The sequence below is a fragment of the Carcharodon carcharias genome, chromosome 25 (genome assembly GCF_017639515.1).
Source record: "Carcharodon carcharias isolate sCarCar2 chromosome 25, sCarCar2.pri, whole genome shotgun sequence".
NCBI lineage: Eukaryota > Metazoa > Chordata > Chondrichthyes > Lamniformes > Lamnidae > Carcharodon > Carcharodon carcharias.
This window is the reverse complement of record NC_054491.1, coordinates 36,174,418-36,196,707: the sequence shown is the minus strand read 5'-3', so window position 1 is coordinate 36,196,707 and position 22,290 is coordinate 36,174,418. Positions and strand designations below refer to the sequence as shown.

Sequence of the window (22,290 nt, the reverse complement as noted above, 5' to 3'; positions counted from 1 at the left end):
CATTTAAGAAGGTTACAGAGGAAAGTCAGGGAATTATAGACCAGGCAGCTTAACACCTCTCATCAGGAAATTGCTGGAGTCTCTAATTAAAGATCTGGGGCAGGATTTTACTTTTGGGAGTGGGAAAGGGACATCTGGACTGTTTCCAGGTGCTGATTCCACCCCCAGAGGGATAGGCGGTGAAGCAGTACAGCCCTGATTTTCATGGGGGTGGCCTGGTAATTGGCTAGAGAGTGGATTGGTAGCCAGGAGGGCCTGGACAGAGGTGAGACTGGAAGAAAGCAGGCGTGATTTAAACCAACAGTATCACTGCATTACTTGCTGGAATGAAGATGGAGCAGGAGAGGCAGAGGTCTGGAACCTGGGGCAGGGCTGCCCTATGTTTTGCTGATGCCAATCTCAAGATTCTTCCCGAGGCAGTGAAAGAGAGGAGGGAGGTCCTCATCCTAGATGGTGGTAGGAATAGGCCAGCCTCCCAGACCAAACAAGCCTGGATGTGGATAGCTGATACAGAGAACAGACAGACTGTGATCCACAGGAACCCATGCAGCTCAGGAAGAGGCCCGAGGTCTACATCCACTCTGGCAAGGTGAGTGTAATGCCAAACTCCCAGGATAGGCAGAGGCAGTCTGGTGAGATGGTTCTCAGCGACAGAAACATGGTTTCAAACATTGATTAAAAGCTTCCTAATCCTCATGTCTTACTCCCCTTGCCCAACCCCTGCCTCCTCCACACACTCCCATATATCCTATATAGCCAATCACCCAGTATCCACTATGTACAATGCTCAGATTCCACACAGTATCAATGGATAATATTTTACATTCCTTCTCATCATCTAATAAAAGCCTCCATCAAACACACTATCATTGATACTGAAAAAAATGAATTCTGCCATATGAAAAAACCTTGTAATACTTGCAATCATATTAGCTTCTGTCAACAAACCAGAAACCACATCAAAGGCAGAATCTTTTATTACAAATTCTTAAACCTGTCAATCATTCACAGATGAATGGAACATACTTGTCCTGAAACTCATCATTACTTGACATTCAGCAAACATAATAATGCATACAGCTGTCCAAACAGTAGAGTACTTTCTGAGATGAAAACAACATAAGGTGGTCATTTCAATTTAATACGAGGGTTAGATTTTCTTTAAGTGTCAAAAGTAGATTTTTTTAAAAATCAGACAGAGCTGTCACTCCATTTAAATGGCAGTACAAAAGGTGACAGCGCAGGCTGACAGGACGTTTTGTGATATTTTTCACCGCATTATGGTACTTTCTCCATCGGAAAACTACTGTAATGCATGTGAACAATTATACAATATTAGTCAATGTAAAAGTCAACTTACATTTGCAGGACAAAGCCCTATGAGGAATCACTACATTAAAAACACATCTACATTACAATACAGAACCTAATAGTGACATTTGAAGATGTGAAAACATTTTACACTTACCTTTCAGAATGTTCCCGACTCCTCAGGAGGCTTTACACTTTCTTCAAAAACTCTCAAACCTGGCGTGCTTTTAAAAGGCTGTAAAACTTCGAGGAAATCCGATTTTCAGACCCCAGTTAAAACAGGGAGCCTAACCTCAGCCAGGGCAGGAGTGTGTTCTTCACACCAGGCATTCCGTACCAATATTCCCTCTAATTTTTCCCATCCATGTGCAGAATGAATTTTGTTGTGTGCACAAATAGCAAGTTACTGTGCAGATGCATGGCAACAGTTGAAAAAAACCCTATATATAAGGCAGAATTTTACGGCCTGGTTTCAGTGGGGACGGGGCTGTAAAATGCGGTGAGACATTCTAAACCCCATTGACTTCAGCGGGAACGTAAAGTCCTGCTGCCGTAAAACTCTGCCCATAATGTTACGAGCGGTCCCCCAGGCGAGATCTCCCAGTTTGTTAATTTCCCGAACGGGAACCCAATTTTATGTTCCCGGGTGAGGAGGATTGAGCTGCCTCCCCTTCTTTATTCAGGCCACTCGGTTGATCACAAGGTTAATTTTTAAGGGGCCCCTACCCCCACCTCCCCCCTACCCCACCCAACCCAACCTTTTCCCAGTCCAAGTGTAATTATTTTTTTAGAAGGGGCCAATTTGAACAGGTTTTCAAAGATAGAGTAAGATTATTTGTTACTAAAACCCGAGAAAAATAATAAAAACACAAAACACTTATACACAGTTCAGAAATGAGAAGTTAAGAGTCCAAATAAAAGTTAAAAAAAAAATATACAAATCCTTCCTTGGTTTGTCCATGAGGTGCAGATGGCGGTATGTTGTGGCCGTTAAGTTGGGTGATTCCGGTAGAGCTGACTTTGGCAGTTTCGCCATTGGTCTGGAGACGCTTGGTTCTGCAGGGTAGCTGAGGACGCTGTCCTATTTCCATTTGGATTATGGCTTCTGCTGACCCTTGCCTCCAGCAACAGAGAGAAAGAGAGAAACCTAGCCTGCAACTGCAAGGGTGCCTAGTTGGTCTTCTTGTGCTGTTGCTCTCACAGCACACCAGCACCCACTGCATTGCTCTGCAGCTAGTTTTTTAACCCATTTTTTCTGTGTACTCCAGGAGAGGAAATAGTCATCTTGTATCCATATCAGAACTATTTACACATTCCAAAATATAAATCAACAGGATATGGATTTGTGGGTGACTGTTGAGACATGCAAATCAGTCTTTTGTCTCTGCAACCACAGGAGATTAAAGTTCAGTCTTTTGCATCTTCCCTATCTCCCTTTCAAGCCTCTCAACTTAAAGAAAGCCATGACACCTTTTAAGGTGCGACATTCCATGTTCTCCCAGCATAGGTCTGTCGGTATAATCCATATAGGAATTTTCCAGAAAGTGACACTTTACATTATCAGCCATCTTTTGCTCAGTGTTCTTGCTTATATTTCTTTAAGAATGCATACGTCTCCCTTAAAAAGTTCAATATGTCCGTAAGTAATTTGTGGCGGTAATCGGCTTTTCATGACAATATATATTTTTAAAATGTTACCTTAGGAATGGAAGAAGAAAGAATACCAATCCCAGCCATAGATACGTTAACGTGCTAGTCCACAACTTACCAGATTTACTGAATTCAATTTTAAAATTGAACTCATGACCTCTAGGTTTTAAATTCGGTACCATAACCACCCCACTAACATACGTGAAAGGTATTTGTTAATTTTTATATTGTAGCTTGTATTTTAGCAATTTGACAGAAGAGAAGTTGAATTAGTAGCAATGGTTCAAGACAAAACAAGGATCCTTTGTTTCAATTTGACAAGCTCAAAATGGAAAGAGCGAAGAAGGCTTGCCTCTTGAATTGGTAGAAAATGTGGAAAAGCCAACCTTTACTTTTTCAGCTTATTGAGCGTTTTCTTTACTTAAAACTGTTCTGAATGGTGAGGAAACTAGCTCAGTCATTTATTCACATCAACAAACATAACCAGGCAGAGGTAAAGTATCTCTGTGAATTTGGAGAGAGGTTGGCTCTTGTGAACTGGAGGCCAAATGTCAGAGAAACACAGCGTCCCTGTAAATTAAGTCAACGTTGAAGAGGGAACTGGGGAAGAGAGCATTGTGGTGAAGAGAGAATGGAATCCTAAGAAGGAGAATGACTGTTGAGGTAGTCTTTTGGGAGGTAATGGAATTTATTCCGCCTACAGTTTTTTTTAGATTAAAAATCCATGAATTGTGAAGTAATAAACCAGTTAGCCATTTTTAAAGTAAACTGCCTTTCACAATGCAAAAAGAAGTGCTTTGGAAAGAGGAAGTATTTGGAAGTATGCATGGTTTAAAATGTCCCATAAGATAGCCCCACAAGAACCTTGGCATTATTATTTGGAGATCAGGGCTAGGAACCCAAAACTGTTCACAAACTCCCTAAAAATGTGTCGAATGTGTTTGGGATCAATCTTCCAATTTTACAAAACCAGTTGTAGCAAAATGACTAGATCAGTGATATTAACTAGTTCAAAAATCCTCTTGCTAACTCTTAATAACATAACTCTTAATATAACTTTACTTTTTCAACTTACCTCCAGATTGCTGCTTCTCTCAACTCGCTGCTTCCCTCCCCAGCCCTCGCACTCATAATTTCTCCCCCTTGCATCTCCCTCCCTGACCCTCCCACTCACTTCTCCCCCTGCACCTCCCTCCTTGATCCTTGTACTCACCACCTCTCCCCCTTGTGCCTCCCTCCCATTCACCATCTCTCCCACTTACACCTCCTGCCCCAACCCTCCCACTGACAAACTCTCTTACCTTCTTCAGACCCTGCTCACCACCACTCTCCTGCTCACTGCTTCCCTCTCCTAAAGGATGGACTTGATAGGCTGTTGCGTGGTTGCACAGCTTAGAGGGATAATTGTTTCCAACCTGCAAAAATGTCAGTGGAAAATGACACTGGGTCGGGAGTGCAGAGGAAAATCAAATTTCTTCCAAACCAAGGTTAAAGTGTGGCCATTCATGCACCAAAACACATCCCTGCACCCAGTCAACAATTCAGTCCTCGGTCCCTAAGGGCTTTGCTGCTAGCAGAGATTACACAAACTGGCATAATTTGATTGAAGTTTCCAAGATGTTAAGTGGAACAGATAGGATAGATAGGGACAAACTATTTCTGTTAGCTGCAGTGTCTAGGACTAGGGGACATAGTCTAAAAATTAAAGCCAGGTCTTTCAGGAGTGAAATTAGGAAACATTTGTACACACAAAGGACACCTCTGTCTGGAAACTGCAATTGACACTGGGTCAATTGTTAATCTTAGAACTGAGATTGATAGATTTTCATTAATCAAAGATCTTAATGAATATGTTTTTAAAGGCACGTGTATAGAGTGAGGTCGCAGATCAGCCATGATCTCGTTGAATGGCAGAACAGGCTCAAGGGGATAAATGGCCTCCTCCTGTTTCTACGTTCATATGTAAAAGATCCTATTTCGAAAAAAAGGGCAGTTTCTCTCAATACCCTGGCCAACATTTATCTCTCAATCAAAGTCATTAAACAGATTATCTCGTCAATTACCTCATTACAATTTGTGGGATCTTACAGTGTGCAAATTGGCTGCTGTTTCCTACAACAGCAAATGCACCTCAAAAGTACTGTAAAGCACATTGGGATGTCCTGAGGTTGCTACAAAGATGCTACAAAATGCACGTTTGTTAACTAGTTATTAAAATATGTAAATTAAAAATGCTGCATAATCGACTCTGTAAAACAATATGTAGAGCACATACCATCACAGAACAAAGGAGGTGTTGAAATGTTTCCACAGTTTAAAAAACATTTATTTTACTTACATGGTATGTGGATTATGTTGTCATTGTAAGAAATATGTTATTTGAGAGGCTTATCTCATTGTTCAGGAAGTACCAGGTTAGTCTCACCTCATGAATGTTTCTCATTATTCACGGCCAAGGTGAGGTAAATTTTAGAAAGTATTCACAGAATCCACAGGCAGCTGAAAAATTCATTAAATGTTTCAATTGCAACCCACTTGACAGCTTATCTGATTGAGATATTTAAAATGTTTAAAGGAGTTGGTAAAGAAACTATTTTCTCTGGTGGGGAAACCCAGAACAAGGAGAAATAACCCTAAAATTAGAGCCATGTCATTGTAGAGGGAAATCAGAAGCATTTTCTCCATTCAGAGGGTAACAGAAATCAGAGCAATTCTCACCTAAGAGTAAAGAAGTCTTACTGAAATTGTTTAGGGATTGGTGAGACCACACCAAGAGTTTTGTGTAGTTTGGTCTCCTTACCTAAAGGAGGAAATATGTGTCTTAGAGGGGGAAACAACAAAGGTTCTCAAAATTTATTCCTGGGATGAGGGTTTTGTCCTACGGGAAATTAAGTTGACTAGGTCCATATTCCCGAGAGTTAGAAGAATGAGAGGTGATCTCACTGAAACATATAAAATTCTTAAGCAGTTTGACAACATTGATTCAGGGAAGCTGTGTCACATGGCTGGGAAATTTAATTGATGTACAGCCATAATCTCACTGAATGAGTACCTCTGCCATGCAATGTTTTTGCCCGTTTGTCAACATTGTCCAAAATCTTCTGGTCTCCAGATCATTGGGCGGCAGACACACAACCAAAAATGCACGTCAAGACCCTGAGGAAGTCCTGACATGTGGACCAATTTTAGAATTGCCTGTGAAGCTAAAACTTCCGATGGACAATTCCCTGCTACCCAGGACCCTGTGCAAATATCTTCAACTCTGAGCTAGAGTCGAAGATTTGGGCTAAATCTTCAGTGCTTACCTGGATAGTTACCTAGGAAATGTTTTTTTAATTCATTCATGGGGTGGTGAGCTGCCTTCTTGAACCGCTGCAGTCTATGTGGTGTAGGTATACCCACAGTACTGCTAGGGAGTTCTAGAATTTTGACCCAGCATCAGTGAAGGAATGGTGATATACTTCCATGATGGTGAGTGACTTAAAGGGGAACTTCTAGGTGGTGGCGTTTCCATGTGTCTGCTGCCCTTGTCCTTCTAGGTGGTAGTGGTTGTGGGTTTGGAAAGTGCTAAGGACCCTTGGTGAATTCCTGCAGTGCATCTTGTAAACGGTACACACTGCTGCTCCCGTGCGTCGGTAGTGGAGGGAGCGAATGTTTGTGGATGTGATGCCAATCAAGTGGGTTGCTTTGTCCTGGACAGTGTCAAGCTTCTTGAGTGTTGTGTGGGAGCTGCACTTATCCAGGCAAATGTGGAGTGCAAGTGTAAGACAGTTTAAAACCTGGTCTAACACCTGGGTAACGCCACAACCCACCACCCAAATTATTCCCCATGCAGCCTGACAACTCTACCTCCATGACCAATGACCCCGCCCCCATCCAACTTGACTACCACCTGACCACCCTCTCGACCTGATTACTCCATGGGCACTCGAACATCTCCCAATATCGCCACTGACCCCTGCATACCCACTCACCCATCTACTTACTCAACCACCTCATCCACTCCTCCCATTCACTAACCCACACTCAAAGACTAGAACTTTAAACTTACCAGAAAGAATATAGCAGCTAGTGCCAAAAAAGGATGGGAAGGTGAGCGGGGGCCTGTCGGGTCTTCACCTGACTCTACCCCGCTCTGACAAAGTTCCCAGGGGATGCTGCACTGAACATTTCTGCAACAGCTGGGATCTGAAGATCCCAAAGAAATGATCAGCAGCGTCAGGTCAGGAAAATCTTTGCGTACAGCCATAAAGCTTGGAAGATTCAGGCCAATTTCTCTCAAAAACTAATGGATGAATTTCAATGAAACCTCGTACACAGATTGGGTATGGTGGGTATGGCCCAAGGAAGAACTTGTAAATTTTTGAAAAGATGCAGATCAGAATCCTGGATTTTTTTAAAGGAGCCATTAACATTTAGTGAATTGGCTTTTCTTTTTAGAATTTTGTGGGGGTTTTTTTATCTCGAATGTTGATTGTTTTTGAATGTTGTGGATTGTCTCAGCTGCTGTGGTGTAATTTGTCACTGCTGTCAAAGTGTGAGCAGAGTTATCAGAGCAGATTGTTGGATATGGATTGGCCTAAGCCTCCTCAGTGAGATGGAAGCGCTTAAAAAGAGATTTCTTTTTTCAGCTTTTTAGTTACAGAGCATCAATCAGGCAGGGAAAATCCTCAAGAATGAGCTATATAATTATATCATTGAGTTAACACATCATGGTTGAGGTATGTGCTCTGAGTACCCTCTTCATTTGTCACTCTTGTTCATACCTACTTAGCCTCCTCTGCTAATTTCTTCAAAGATTTTAGAATTAATGTAGAAAATTTATGAGATAGTTTATTATTTTTGCTTGATTATGAGGAATCCGTTCCAAAGAGCAGGTACAGACAGCTGTTGCCACTCCAAACTCCTCAAGGAAACAATTCACAGTGGAAAGAAGATTTATTGATCTTTAAAATGTTCATCCTGCAAGCAACCAAACACAGCCATCCACCTCCGAGGTGAATTCAAATATAGGGCCAAATATTAAAGGTCAATGTCCAACCTACTAAACCACTGGTCCTAAAGATTTGTCAACTTTAATTGTGTCTTTAATTAGGTGGGAAAGAGTATTGCCTTCATGTAAATATGTTCACCAAATACCTCAATGTGAATTATGTCATGAAGGTATTATCTATGGTTCAGTGATCGCTCCCTTGACTAAGTTAGAAGGCTGTGGATCAAGCCCCACTCCAGAGACTAAGAATACAAATATCCATGCTGACACATGTGCAGTGCTGAGGGAGTACCACACAGTTGGAAGTGCTCTCTTTCAACTAAGAGGTTAGACAGGCATCATATGCCCTCTTGAAAGAGAAAGGATTCCGTGACACTATTTTGAAAAAGCAGGAGTGTTCTCGCCAGTGTAACGTCTATCCCTTAAACTGATTCACTAAAACAACAGATTAAATGGTCATTATTACATTGTTGTTTGTGGGACTTTGCTGGGTACAAATTTGCTGTTATGTTCCCTACATTGCAATAGTACTTCATTTCTTGCAAAGCAATTTGGGACATCTTGAGACCATGAAAAGTGCTAAATTAATGCAAAGCTTTCTTATTTCACAAAATGTATTTTGTGTACTAAACTGATAAGGGAAAACACTGATGCATATTAAAAACTAATAGATTAGATTTATCACAGCACATTGCTAAATCCATTTCAATATATATATATATATATATATATATATATAGCCTGCAACATGGGTCTCAAATCCTACCACTATTCCCTGTGTTATCAGAAAATAAAACAGCATACACATACAGAAGTCCTTTATTCATTATCCAAAAATTTCCTTACATTTTTAAAAGGTTTTGTTAAGACCTCTTGTGGGGGTCAGCCAACTCCCCTTCCTCTCACAAACAGTCTTGGCACACAGGCTCAGTGTCCAGTTAGCAAAACTAACCAAACTGAGAGAAATTTACAGATAAAACAAAGCAGCATTGTAAAGGGAAAATGTTAACTTTTAGCAAGGGTGTGTGTGTGTGTCTGGGGGGGAGAGGGGTCAGGCTAAAAAAAGACAACATATTAAGGGTAGAGAAAATAAATACATACTGGAAATTGACAATCAAAATACATAACGGATCAGACAACATCAAAGAGAAAAGGAGTCACTTCTCTCCTGAAACATTAGCCTGCCCTTCCTCCTAAGGCACTAGCCAATTTCCTAGCATCTCTCACATTTGACTTTTCTTTATCAGTCAGGTGGGAAAGTTCTTGCCAAGAGCTGCTGCTATCTAATCCTGAAAGTTCCCCTTCTACAGGAGAACTGCTTCCCCAAGACTCAATAAACTGAGCTCTTGCAAACTCTACAAAACCAAAGAACAGTTAAGAATTTTACATACACAAATATATCTACAAACACAAACAGGAAATTAGAAAGACACAGGCTGGATTATTTAAACAGTTGACGGTTAGTTATTTTGTGCGGCCTATTTATTTTAAATCAAAGAGAAACATTGAGCTAGCATGGCATCAGGCAGAACCAATTTAAGCAAGTGAGAGTTACACTGCAACAGCTAAAAGTGTCTGCCATATTTCCCACTTCGCAGAAAGCAGCAGAAATGAAATCAGGTTCTATTCACAGCACGCAAACTGAGATCATCTATTTTTTTTTGATTCCAAAAAAAATATCATTTATCATTTATGATGTTTATGTATTAAGTGCCCCATCCTTAAATTATGAAACCATGGCCCTTTGCTAAGTGACAGATTGCCACTTGACTGGTGGATTCTATTGTAGCAAAACTGTGGCCTTCAACTGACAATGTTATAATGTTTTAATAAGCAGGAAGATATTGGGGCCAAAGAGCGCGGACATCAACTCCTGTGTCCCTGCATGGGAATAGAAGCTGCAATGACTGTTGCCCCAATGCATTAAAGCCAGTTTCAAAGCATATGTAAAAATTTAGTCTAGGGTGGAAATAGAGCAAATACAGAAAAAATTACTTGTGTTAATTTGTGAACCTGATCATAGCTGAATCCTTCTGCCCCCTTAAATCTAACTTAATCCTGAAAGTGCTAATTTTGTTTTGTAAAATTGTGAATGATTTACCATAAGGTATTTTATTCTGTAACAGCAGATTCAGAGTACACAATACCTAGTCTAGTGATCCCATTCAAGCTAAATATTTTAAAAAGACCAGAGAGTGTGTCATTATGCATCTGATTCACCAGTGAAGAGAATTGGCAGAATTTTCTGCTAATCCATGGCATGAGACTGGATCATTGGATGTGGAATGGGGTATTCAAAAAGCTACACCTCCTGCCAGCACCTTCATCATGAGATATGTTGATCTGACTGTACAGATAAGCATTCTAGTGATGTTTAGGTGCAGTGCTCCACACACACACATACACAGTCCTTTTACATATAATTTGAAAAAAACAATATTGCGCAGTTTATAAAAGGTTCAAGTTTGAATAGTTAAACTAAACATCAAATCTATGATTGTGCATCCTATAACCCTAACAGCAGAGTGGCTCCTATAGAGCCCGACTGGCAAGTCGCAAATTCCCATTGAATTTTAATCCTTCACCGATCTCTGCATTTTTAATCAAACACTCAGAATTCACAGTTGGGTATGTTGTGTGTACAATACTGGCATTAAAAGTGAAACCCAACCAAAACAGTCTGACATCTTTCTCAACCTACAGGTCCTGGACTCTTAAAAAAAAACCTCATCTTGTATGTAAAACACATCTTGACTGCACTAGGAAACTGTTTTTTCAAAACAGCAAGGACTTTTCCTGAGTGTTTTGGGAGCCAACTGGTCCACAGATTGGGAGATGCTGCAATATTTGGTCGAACCACCATGGGAAGAATTCACTGTTCCCTTCATTCTCACCTTTCAGTGGATAACAATCACGCGTTTCTCCACAGGCTGTGTTTTATCTGTGGACACCCTGATGTTCCACCTGGTCAAATGACCAGATGAATTTCAACCAGCGTTGCACATAATCAGGAAAGTTCTATAAATTTCAGAAGCTTATCCCAACTTTGTTTAAAAAAGATGCAAATGAATGAAGTACCCGGTGGCTCTGGCAGAAATTCAAGTAATGACTCTGCCACAGAGTCAGGAGGAGAGAAGCACTAGATTTCTGAGTTGGATTAATTGACTCAGGATTTAAAATCGAAATTTTAGTTGATGACCTATTGCTTGAAGTCTCTCCGTTAACTACAGTAGGGGATTAACTTTCAACACTCAAACATACACACAAGCTCACAGTGTCTACAAGCTGGGTGGAGAAAGGTACCCTAGTCGTCATCCCACACAACTCCTTCTAGCAGCCTCGTCCCAGCAGAGATACGACGTAGTGTAGGGGCTCGAAAGAAAGATCAGGTGACAGACAGGAGGATTTTCTGAGTGTAGATGATATCACTCAGTTTGTGTTTGATGGCCACAAAGTGCCTTTTGAATTCTAGACCATCTCCCTGCAAGGAAGAAATAAATAAAAATCAGTCCAAATCCATGGATTAGAAGACAATTCTAGAGAGAACTGAACTGCAGAATATTAAAACATTTTAAGACTTCATATAATATGTTTCATGCCGAGCTGTGTCCCTCTTTGGGGATGGGGGGGGGGGGTCACTTCATACAGGGATCATTGACTGTATACTTTCTTGGGAATCCCCTCTTCCCCACCAAAAAAGCCATTTCTCCCAAGACCAGCTCTGCTGACTATCTGGTCATCATCACAGTGCTGTTTGTGGGAGCTTACTGCGCGCAGATTTGTTGCCACATTTCCTACATTACAACAGCGACCACATCTCAAAACATACTTCATTGGCTGTAAACTGCTTGAGGACATCCCATGCTTGTGAGGGGTGTTATGTAAATGCAAGTCTTTTATGAATACAAAGTCACCAATCACATGTTCAATTTCTGTTATGTTCTATTTCTGATCTCAGTTGGTGTGGTTGTCGGGTGTGTGACTGCACTGGGGTTCATCCCCTTCAGTGTCTATGACCTTAAAAGCCAGATCAGCTTTTACAGGGGTCTCCGACATGTTGGAAGCTGAGCAAGCTTCAATCTGTGTCAAATCCTACTGTGGGAATGGAGGAGTTTGTCTCAACAACAGCCTGCATCTATATAGCTCTCAGGCACTTCACAGGAGCGTTATCAAACAAAATGTGACATGGAACCACATGAGGAGATATTTGGACAGGTGACCTAAAACTTGGTCAAAGAATTAAGTTTTGAGGATCTTAAATGGAGGAAAAGCAGTAGAGAGGAAGAGAAGTTTAAAGAGTATTCCAGAGTTTAGGGCATTAGCAGCTGAAAGCATGATGGAGTGATTAAAATGATTATTTTTTATTTTTTCATGTGAAGTGGACATCGCTGGCAAGGCCAGCATTTGTTGCCCATCGAATTACCCTTGAATGGCTTGCTAGATCATTTCAGAGGGTAGTTAAGAGTCAGCCACATTGCTGTGAATTTGGAGTCACATACCGGCCAGACCAGGTAATGACGGCAGATTTCCTTGCCTAAAGGGGATTAGTGAACCAGATGGGTCTTTGCAACAATCAATGATCACCATTACTGAGACCAACTTTCAATTCCAGATTTATTAATTGAATTTAAATTTCACCAGCTGCTGTGTATCATGGGATTCGAACCCGTATCCCCAGAGCATTAGTCCGGGCCTCTGGATCTCCAGTCCAGTGACATTACCACCATCTCCCCATAAGTCAGGATGTGTAAAAGGCCAAAAATGGAGGAGCACAGAGATGGCTGAGGGTTGTAGGGTTTGGGGAGGTTATAAAGATGGGGAAGAATGAGGCCATGGAGAGATTTGAAAACAAGAATGCAAATTTTAAGACAAAGGTGTTGAGGGACAAGGGAACTAATATAGGGCAGCAAACGCAAGGTAATAGGTGACCAGAATTTTGTGCAAGTTAGGATACAGGCAGAGTTTGGAAAAGCTTAACTTTGTGGAGAATGGAAGGTGGAAGCCTGACCAGCAGCATGATGGAGTCAAGTCTAGAGCTAACAAAGGATGAGGTTTTCAGCAAAGTTGAGCAGATGCTAGGGTGGATTTGGGCATTGTTACAGAGGTGAAAACAGGCAACTTTAGCGATGGTGCTGACACGTGGTCAGAAGCTCATCTCTGGGTCAAATACAACACCAAACAATCTGGTTCAGCATCAACTAGTTGCCATGGAGAGGGATGTAGACTTGGCTAGAATTCCCATTGCTTTTCAGTGATTCGTGCTGGTAAAATATGTCTGGTGAGGACAGGTTGGGACCCTTGGCCTTGACTTAAAGGCACTGCAGCGAATAGTCACACATGAAGGATGATCACTTTGGTGAGAAGCTCCCTGATAGTTCCCATGCAAATAAACAGCAGGGAGTTAAAAGGGTTTTAAATATCATGAAGCAAAACACTTTTTCCCCATAATACATTCATCCAGCCCCTGCAGTATAGTAAGATGCAGAGGTTTTGGACATGCAGCCAATTGGCCTTTCATTCATCACGGCTCTTGACCAAGTCTGAATCTCAGACATAAATCTGAAGATGGACCTGGGCCAATTCAGAGTTCAAAAGTTTACACAGTCTAGTTTATACATAGCAGACATCAGATTCAGTCAAATTGAAATCCAAAGCCATTGGGGATACTAACACTCCGTTTCTAACCATTTTCAGTAATTGTGCTGATCTTTACTGATGTCAAATCTGCTTGTTTACACTGGGGAGCTGACCTAGCAATGGAAGATATACTGCACATGCATAAGGTGTTTGTGCGTGCAGTTGCTCCAACGTTTTGACAGGATTTCAGGACCTTCCCAGATGTCCAGGAAGATGAAGTCTAATGTCCTTTTGAGAATTAAATCTGCCATTCTTACCTATCTGACCTACATGTGACTCCAGACCTACAGCAATGTAGTTGACTCTTAACTGCCCTCTGAAGTGTTCAGTTCAAGGGCAATTAGGGATGGGCAAGAAACACTGGCCTTGTCAGCGATGTCCACATCCCAAGAAAGAATAAAGGATGTGTGCACCGCACAATAGGGAAAATGCTAGGCTGGTATGTATAGGCTAGCTGACACCGAGTGTTATCACTGCCACAAGCTGTCCATCTCAGACACTAACAGAACATTCTGTCAGACATGCCAGACAAAACCCCAGGCAGATTTTGTTGTCTTCAACAGAAAGATTACTGGGTTATTGTAAAGCCGTAAACCTTCTATGATTACAGTGCTCATGGTATTGAAGGGAATTAATTCGATATTTGACCATTCTTATAGCTACTGATTCAAAGTTTGCAACGCTTTGCTGAATGCCAATGCTTATTGAATCGGGGATGCAAACACCTTCTCTTCACTCCCACAGTCCTCAGTATAGTTGATAATCAGGGCTCGCTACTTTAATAAGTTTCTTCTTGTTAGACTTTTTTTAAAAACTAAATCCAATTGAAAATATGAAGACAAAAGAATGAACAGCACAACCTCACGAGGCTAAACATCAACAAATTTGGATCTACCTGTAAAAGCCTTTTGCTGGACACAGTATTTAATGCTTTTCTTTTTTTTGGTGGAGGCAGGTTCAATCGATGCATTCAAGAAGGCATTAGACGATTATTTGAATAGAAACAATGTGCAGGGGTACAGGAAAAAGGCAGGGCAATGGCACTAGGTCATAATGCTCATATGTAGAGCCAGTGCAAACACAATGGGCCGAATGGCCTCCTTCTATGCTGTTAAAATTCTGTGATTCCTATTTTTTTTATGCGTCCAGGGGTGAATGACATTATCCTAGGTGGCAGAAGCAAAACACTATCCATTTGATCAACTAGTGTGATTGCAGGGTAACATAGGTCTGGAAATCTCTGCCTCTTGGTAGAGTAAAGACTGATTAGGAAAACCTTAGTAATCCCATCAGTGAAAATGGTTAAAAGCCAAAAGGAAAAAAAGGAACCACTTAGCAGTATTGGACAATTCAATAAATAAAAAGATTGACCAATAACTCGTTTTTACCTTGGACAGTCTGAAATCCACCAGAATTCTCTCGTTCATCTCGATCAGATTCACTTTGAATATCAACTTGTTGTTCCGTCTGTCCATTGTTGATATGGTCACCTAGGAAACCAGCAGACATGCATCTTTTAATTTTCAGGGCTCCACAATAAATCATACCACCAGCTCACATTACCCAGAAGGAGGCATTTTTTAAACTCTTGTTTGGAGAGAGTCACCTGAGTTCAATATTCTCTACAGTCATACATTAGTGATCTGTGCTTACTACTCTCTCATTCCCACATTACCAACCTGTTCTCACTCTCTCCATTCCTATATTACTGACCTGTGCTCATGACTCTTCCAGCTCTATGAATTAAATGAATAAGTGCTTGAGAGCGCGAAATGCAACAAAATGTTAACTAAAGTAACCAGCTAAGTTTCTTGCTTAACCCGTTAACCATCAAGGCGTTAACCATCCTACCTGGTTGTTGCAGTTCTTCTTCCAAGTGTAGCCCAGTTTCTCGCAAACCTCCTTCAGGGCCAGGTAGGACTGTTCAGCATTCAGCTTTGTGAAGAACCGAGTCATTCGTTTCACTAGTCTTTGCCAAGGACTCTGTAAACCAAGTAGTGTGCTGTTAGCACAGGCACTCTGATACAGTGCACAAAGCTCATTAAAACCACTTTAAAGAGCAAGTTAAAGATGCATTTCCTAGAGAATGCCAAGCTAGGAGGATCTGAAGATCATAGTTCTGCTTTAGGACTTGTTCCAGCCATATTCCGGATATGGGACCGGTGATGGAAACACTATTTTGCTAACTACAAATGCAACCAGCACAATAAAATCCAGATTTCTCACTAAAACACATACAGGTCCCAGCTTATGTGTGAACATAAGAAATAGTAGTAGTCCATACAGTCCCTCGAACCTGCTCCGCCATTCAATACAATCATGACCCATCTTCTGCCTCAACTTCACTTTCCTGCTCTCTATATCCCTTAGTTCAGAGAGACTAAAAATCTGCCTATCCCAGCCTAGAATATATTCAATGATGTAGCATCCACAAACATCTAGGATAGAGAATTCCAAAGATTCACATTCCTTTCACTGAAGAAATTTCTCATCTCAGTCCTAAATAATCAATATCTTATCCTGAGACTGTGCCCGTCATCTCCTAGGCTCTCTAGCCAAGGAAAACAACCTCTGTGTCTACCCTGTCATATCCTTTGTCAATGGGATCACCCCTCATTCTTTTAAACTTCAGAGAGAAAAGGACATTTGAATTAGTTTCACATCCCAGGTACCAATCTAGTGAACCTTCATTGTACTGGCCTCCAATGCAAGTATATCATTCTTCAAATAAAGAGACCAAAACTGAGCACAACATTCCAGGTTGGCTTCACCAAAGCCCTGAACAAATGTAGCAAGATGCCTTTATTCTTGTGCTCCATATCCCTTTGCAAGGTCAACATTGCATGCTACTTGCTTGCTGCACCTGTATGCTAACTTAATCTTCCTTGTATGAGCACAACTATAAGGTTCACACCTTTTTAAAAATATTCTGCTTTCCCATATGCTACCAAGTGAATAACCTCACACTTCCCACATTATGCTCCATCTGCCATCTTGTTGCCCACTCAACAGAGTGCCGGAGTTGAGCACTTCAGGGAGTTAAGCTGAGGAAGAGAAAGAGATGTTTGGTTGCTTGTGCCTAAACCTTTTCAGCCTCCAGGAATTGATTCTTACTCTGCTACAGGAGAAGAAGCTGGTTAGCAGAAGTTGGTGAGTATCTGGCAAGTGATTGAGGTTTATTCTATTCCTAAGCTCAAAATGGTATATTGTGAGCGAGAGGTGAGAGGGAGGGGATAAAAGGCCTGGATCAAGAGGCCGACCTGCAGTGAGACCAGCAACAGAGTGACGTCACAAACCACAACGTGACGCAAGTGCAGGGAAAGCAGCTGATTGGTGAGTAAGATTGGTGAGTATTTCTAGTCTTTAAAGTAAAAGTAAGGTCTTCAGTTTGTGTTTATGTCTCTAGTCTTTTATTCTCTCTTTTTTTTAAAAATAGCTTGTTAAGCATAAGATCAATACTGGTGTAAAAAAAATTACAATAAAGTGTAAAGAGTGGGAGATTCTTCAAATGTAAAGAGCAGGGTAAGAGAGTAATTAATTCATAAATTAAATAAAATATGATAGTGATGGCAAGACAGGTGATGTGTTGCCGCTGCAGCATGCAGGATCTGCTGGACACCAAGGTGATCCAGAGTGCACGCATCTGGAGTAAGTGTTTGTAGCTCGAAGAACTTCAGATCCGAGCTGAGGAGCTGGAATCTTAGCTGCAGACATTGCGCCACATCAGGGAGGGGGAAAGTTATCTGGACACTTTGCTCCGGGGGGGGGGGGGGGGGGGGGGGGGTCATACCCCTCAGATTGGGTAATTCAAATTTGGTCTGTGATCAGGGACAGGAGGGTGTGACTGCAGGTGATGGAGTACAGGGACCCAGGGGTAGTGTTCAAGGAACCTCGGGCCCTGAAATTGTCCAACAGTTACGAGGTTCTTACAATCTGTGTGGACAAGAGCAGGGACTGAAGGGAGGATGCGCGAGCTGACCACGGCACCGTACTACAGGGAGCCAATCGAGTGGGGTGTAGGCAATAGGAACGGAGTAGTGGTAGGGGACAGTATAATTAGGGGGATAGATACTGTTCTCTGCAGCCGTTAGCGTGAGTCCCGAAGACTGTGTTGCCTGCCCGGTGCCAGGGTTAAGGACATCTGCTCAGGGCTGAAGAGGAACTTGGAGTGGGAGGGGAGGGGCTCCAGTTGTCGTCATCCATGTTAGTACCCACGACATTGATAGGACTAAAAAGGAGGTTCTGCTGAAAGAATTTGAACAGTTAGGAGCTAAATTAAAAAGCAGAACCTCCAAGGTAATAATCTCGAGATTATTACATGAGCAATGCGCAAACTGGTACAGGGTAAGTAAAGTCAAAAAGAGTTAAATGCGTGGCTCAAAGATTGGTGTGGGGGGAATGGGTTTCAGTTCACGAGGCACTGGCACCAGTACTGTGGTAGAAGGGAGCTGTTCCGGTGGGATGGGCCTTACTTGAATCCTGCTGGGACCAGTGTCCTGGCAAATCGAATAACTAGGGTTGTAGAGAGGGCTAAACTAAATAGAGGAGTGGAGGGTTCTGGAGAGGGAATACGTAGGCTTACAAAGCAAAAGGATATGGCAGCATTGCAGGGCAGCTATCTACCCAGGGTGTGACAGGAAGGGATAGAGTGTACAAACATAAAAAAAAGCAGCAAATAGGCTCACAGGGGGAAAAAAAATGCTAAAAAGGCAAAATTAATGGCTCTTTACTTAAATGCACATAGTATTCAGAACAAAAATAAATGAATTAACGGCATAAATAGAGGTTACTGGGTATGATCTTATAGCCATTATGGAGACATGGTTACAAGATCAAAGCTGGAAACTAAATATTCAGGGGTATGACTTTTTGAAAGGACAGGCAGGAAGGAAAGGATGTGGGGTAGCTTTGTTAGTATGCGATGGAATATGTACGAGAGCAAGAAAGGATCTTGGATGTAGAAAAGATGTAGAATCCATATGGGTGGAAATAAGAAGTAACAAGGGGTAGAAGACACTGGTGGGAATAGTCTAAAGGCTCCCCTAACAGTAGCTCCTTCAATTCTAGCTTCTTAGAAATCCCAGATTTTATTCATTACTCTGTCTCTTCATCTAAGTCATTAATATAGGTTAGAAATAGCTGAGGTCCCAGCAGTAATACTTGCAGCACTCCACCAGTTACACCCTGCCAACTTGAAAATGTCCCATTTATCCTTACTCTCTGCTTCCTGTCTGTTAACCAATCCACCAACCACGCTAATATATTAACTGCAAATCAACGAGTCCTTACTTTGACTATTAACATTTTGTATGGAACCTTATTGAATGTCTTTTAGAAATTCAAGTATGATGCATCTCCTGGCTCCCCTTATCTAGTATACCAGTTACATCCTCAAAAATTTCTAATGAATTTGTCAAACAAAATTTCTCTCTCATAAATCCATATCAACTCTACCTGGTCATACTATGATTTTCTAAGTGTTGACTTCCTTAGTAATGGATTACAGCATCTTCCCCAAGGACTGATGTCAGGCTAACTGGCCTGTAGTTCAGTGTTTTCTCTCTCCCTCCTTTCTTGAAAAGAGGTATTACATTTGCTAACTTCCAATACAACGGGCAGCTCTAGAATCTAGGGAATTTTGGCAAAATCACAACCAGCGCATCCGCCATCTCTGCAGCTACCCCTTTTAGAACCCTAGGATGTAGGCCATCAGGTCCTGGGGATACGTTGGCTTTTAGTCCCTTAAGTTTCTCTAATACTTATGAACTGCTGATTAGCATCTTGCTTACCCTCTATTTCTGGTATGTAAATTGCATGTTCTACTCTGACAACAGAGACAAAAAACATTTGTTGAACATCTCTGCCATTTTCCCCATGATAATTCCCTCGCCTCTGACTCCAAGGGGCCAACATTTACTCTAGCTACTCTCTTCCTTTTTACATATGTGTAAAAACTCTTACAATTTGTTTTTATATTCCTGGCTAGTTTACTTTCTTATTCTATTTTTCTCCATTTTATCAAGCTTTTAGACACCCTTTGCTCATCTCTAAAATTCTTCCAATCCTCAGACTTCCTATTATTCTTCACATTATAAGGCTCTTCTTTTAATCTAATGCAAAACTTAATTAGTAATCCAAGGATCTTTCTCAGAGTTTTATTTTAAAAGAAAGGGGTGTACTTTTGGTGAAGACTTTGAATAATTTCTTTAACTATTTCTCACTGTTTATTTACCACCATAAATTTTAGTCTATTTACCCAGTCAAACTTAGTCAGCTCTTCCCTTGTACCTATGAAACTGACTTTGTTTAAATCCTTGTTTTGGACTCAAGTATAATGCTCCCAAATTTAACAGCGAATGAAATTGTATTGTGCGAGATTCAATAACTCAACCAAGGCCAAGGTTCAAATTTGGATCTTATGGTCTTTATGACACAACCTTACAGGAAACAATTCCTCTACCCATGAGGTCAAAGGGCCATAATAATTGTCTCTATGACTTTTGCTCTGAACTCTATCTTTGTAATCTCCTCCATTCCTACAATTCTGAAAGATTGCTGTGCTTCCTCAATTCTGGCTTCTTAGAAATCTTGGCCCTAAGTTCTGAAATTCTCTCTTTAAACCTCTCACTTCTCTCCTCTTTTAAATCACTTCTTAAAACCTACCTCTTTAAGCCAAGCTTTTGGTCACATGTCCTAATATCTCTATGTGGTTTGGTGTCAGATTTTGTATGAACCAAGATATAAAACGTATAAAGAATAAAGATGCTCCTTTGCAGCATCTTGGGATGTTTTACTACATTAAGCATGCTTTTTAAATACAAGTTGTTGTTGAGGGAGTTTGATGGCATCTTAAATCACAAGTGCAGCCTTGTAATCCTTGGTAAGTGACAGTAAATGAAGCAATTTACCTGTGATGATCCAGGTGTACTTTGCAATTGGCTGCCGACAAGCATGTGATCTGTGCAGGTAGGCTGGGAGAAGCTAATCCCTTGCACTAGATTATCAATACTGGAGTGATTGGAATCCCATAATGACACAGCAACCCGAGGTTCAGGCTGGGAGCTCGAGTACCTGGTTTGGTCCTCACTATAAGACATTAAAAGTGGTAGAAAATACAGACTGGAATTTAGAATGAGCAGCGTGATGAAATTTCTGGATAGAGTGTTTTGAACAGGGTCATATACAAATTGCTGGGAGTCTGGGAAGTGGTATACGTTGGAGCATGTACACAGAGGCTGTAAGCTGGAGCATTACAATTCATAGTTACACTTGAGGACAGGGTTCAATCCTGGTCACCATACCATATTACAAATATTGAGCATTTAAATTCTGAAGAGGATGGGAGAAGAGAAACAAGCTTGTGAGTGTCAGCAGAAGCACTCTTGCCTCTGGGTTGGAAGTTGCGGGTTCAGGTCCCAGTCACAAAATCTCAGATAACAATGTCACCACAGTAATGGGGGAGTGTTACACAGTTGGAGGCGCCCTCTTTTGGATGAGATGTTAATCGGGGCCACATCTGTCCCTGCAAGCGGACATAAAAGATCTCATGGCAATACACTGAAGAGCAGAGGAACTCTCCCAATGACCAGGCTAATAACTATCCCCAAACCAACATCATATTTCTGTTTGTGGGACTTTGCTGTGCATATATTGGTTACTACATTTCCTATGTTACAACCATGACTGCACTTCAAAAGTACTTTAATGGCTGCAAAGAGTTTTGGGACGTTCTGAAGCCAGGAAAGACGCCATATAAACACAAGTTCTTTCTTTCACCTCAAAGTAAAGGAGATCAGCTATGAGGAAACACTGGAGAAACACAAGCTTTAAAGTCCGAAAGGAGATGAACCTCGTCAAGGTACATCAAAAATTAAAGGTGAAGCCAGATTACTACTTCAAAATTTAGCTACGAAAATGGGATAAATATAAATTAATGGAAGTAAATTTGAAAACGATATTAAAAAGAGCATCTTTATCATAGAATCATAAAAAGTGGCCACTTGGTTCATCGTGTCTGCGCTGGCAGAAAAACGAGCCACCCAGTCTAATCTCAATTTCCAGTATTTGGTCCATTGCCTGCAGGTTATGGCATTTGAGGTGCATATCCAGACACCTTTTAAATGAGTTGAGAGTTTCCGCCTCTACTACCCTTTCTAGACCCCTACCACCCTCTGGGTGAAAAAATGTTTCCTCATCTCCCTTCCACCAATCACTTGAAATCTATCCCCTTAGTCATTGACCTCACTCTAAATTAAATAGACCCTTCCCATCCACTCTATTCAGGCCCCTCACAATTTCGTACATCTCAATCAAATATCCCCTCATCCTCCTCAGTTCCAAGGAGAACAACCCCAACGTATCCAATCTTTCTTCCCAGCTGTAATTTTCCTGTCTTGGCAACATCCTCGTAAATCTCCTCTCTAATGCAATTACATTCTTTCTGTAATGAGGTGACCAGAACTGCACACAGTACTCAAGTTATGAACTTTACTCAAAGTAAAAACATTTCAATCTGACAGGAAACTACTACAGGTCAAGTATCCTTTATCCATAAATGCGAAAATGAACACATCCAAAAACCACACTTTTTTATGAACCTCATCGAGCTTTAACGTAGGAAGTCCAGTTGTTTGCACTGTTTACCTTGCAATTTTTGCATTGAACACGTCAAAAAGAAACTTTTTCAAGTGCTCAGTATT

The 22,290-nt window shown here is 41.2% G+C and overlaps 1 protein-coding gene across 1 annotated transcript in view; it reads right to left on the bottom strand.

Annotated features, from left to right (window-relative positions):
* Nucleotides 1-8,757: 8,757 nt before the first annotated feature.
* The window catches only part of chek1 (checkpoint kinase 1), a 42,859-nt gene continuing 29,326 nt past the window's right edge, over nt 8,758-22,290 (bottom strand). Inside the window, exons 10-13 of the mRNA XM_041174577.1 lie at nt 20,500-20,677; nt 15,443-15,574; nt 14,980-15,081; nt 8,758-11,435 (exon numbers count right to left, since the gene is read on the bottom strand). Of these exons, the coding sequence (XP_041030511.1) occupies nt 11,340-11,435; nt 14,980-15,081; nt 15,443-15,574; nt 20,500-20,677 (508 nt within the window). The 3' untranslated portion in view covers nt 8,758-11,339. The remainder of the gene's footprint in view (nt 11,436-14,979; nt 15,082-15,442; nt 15,575-20,499; nt 20,678-22,290) is intronic.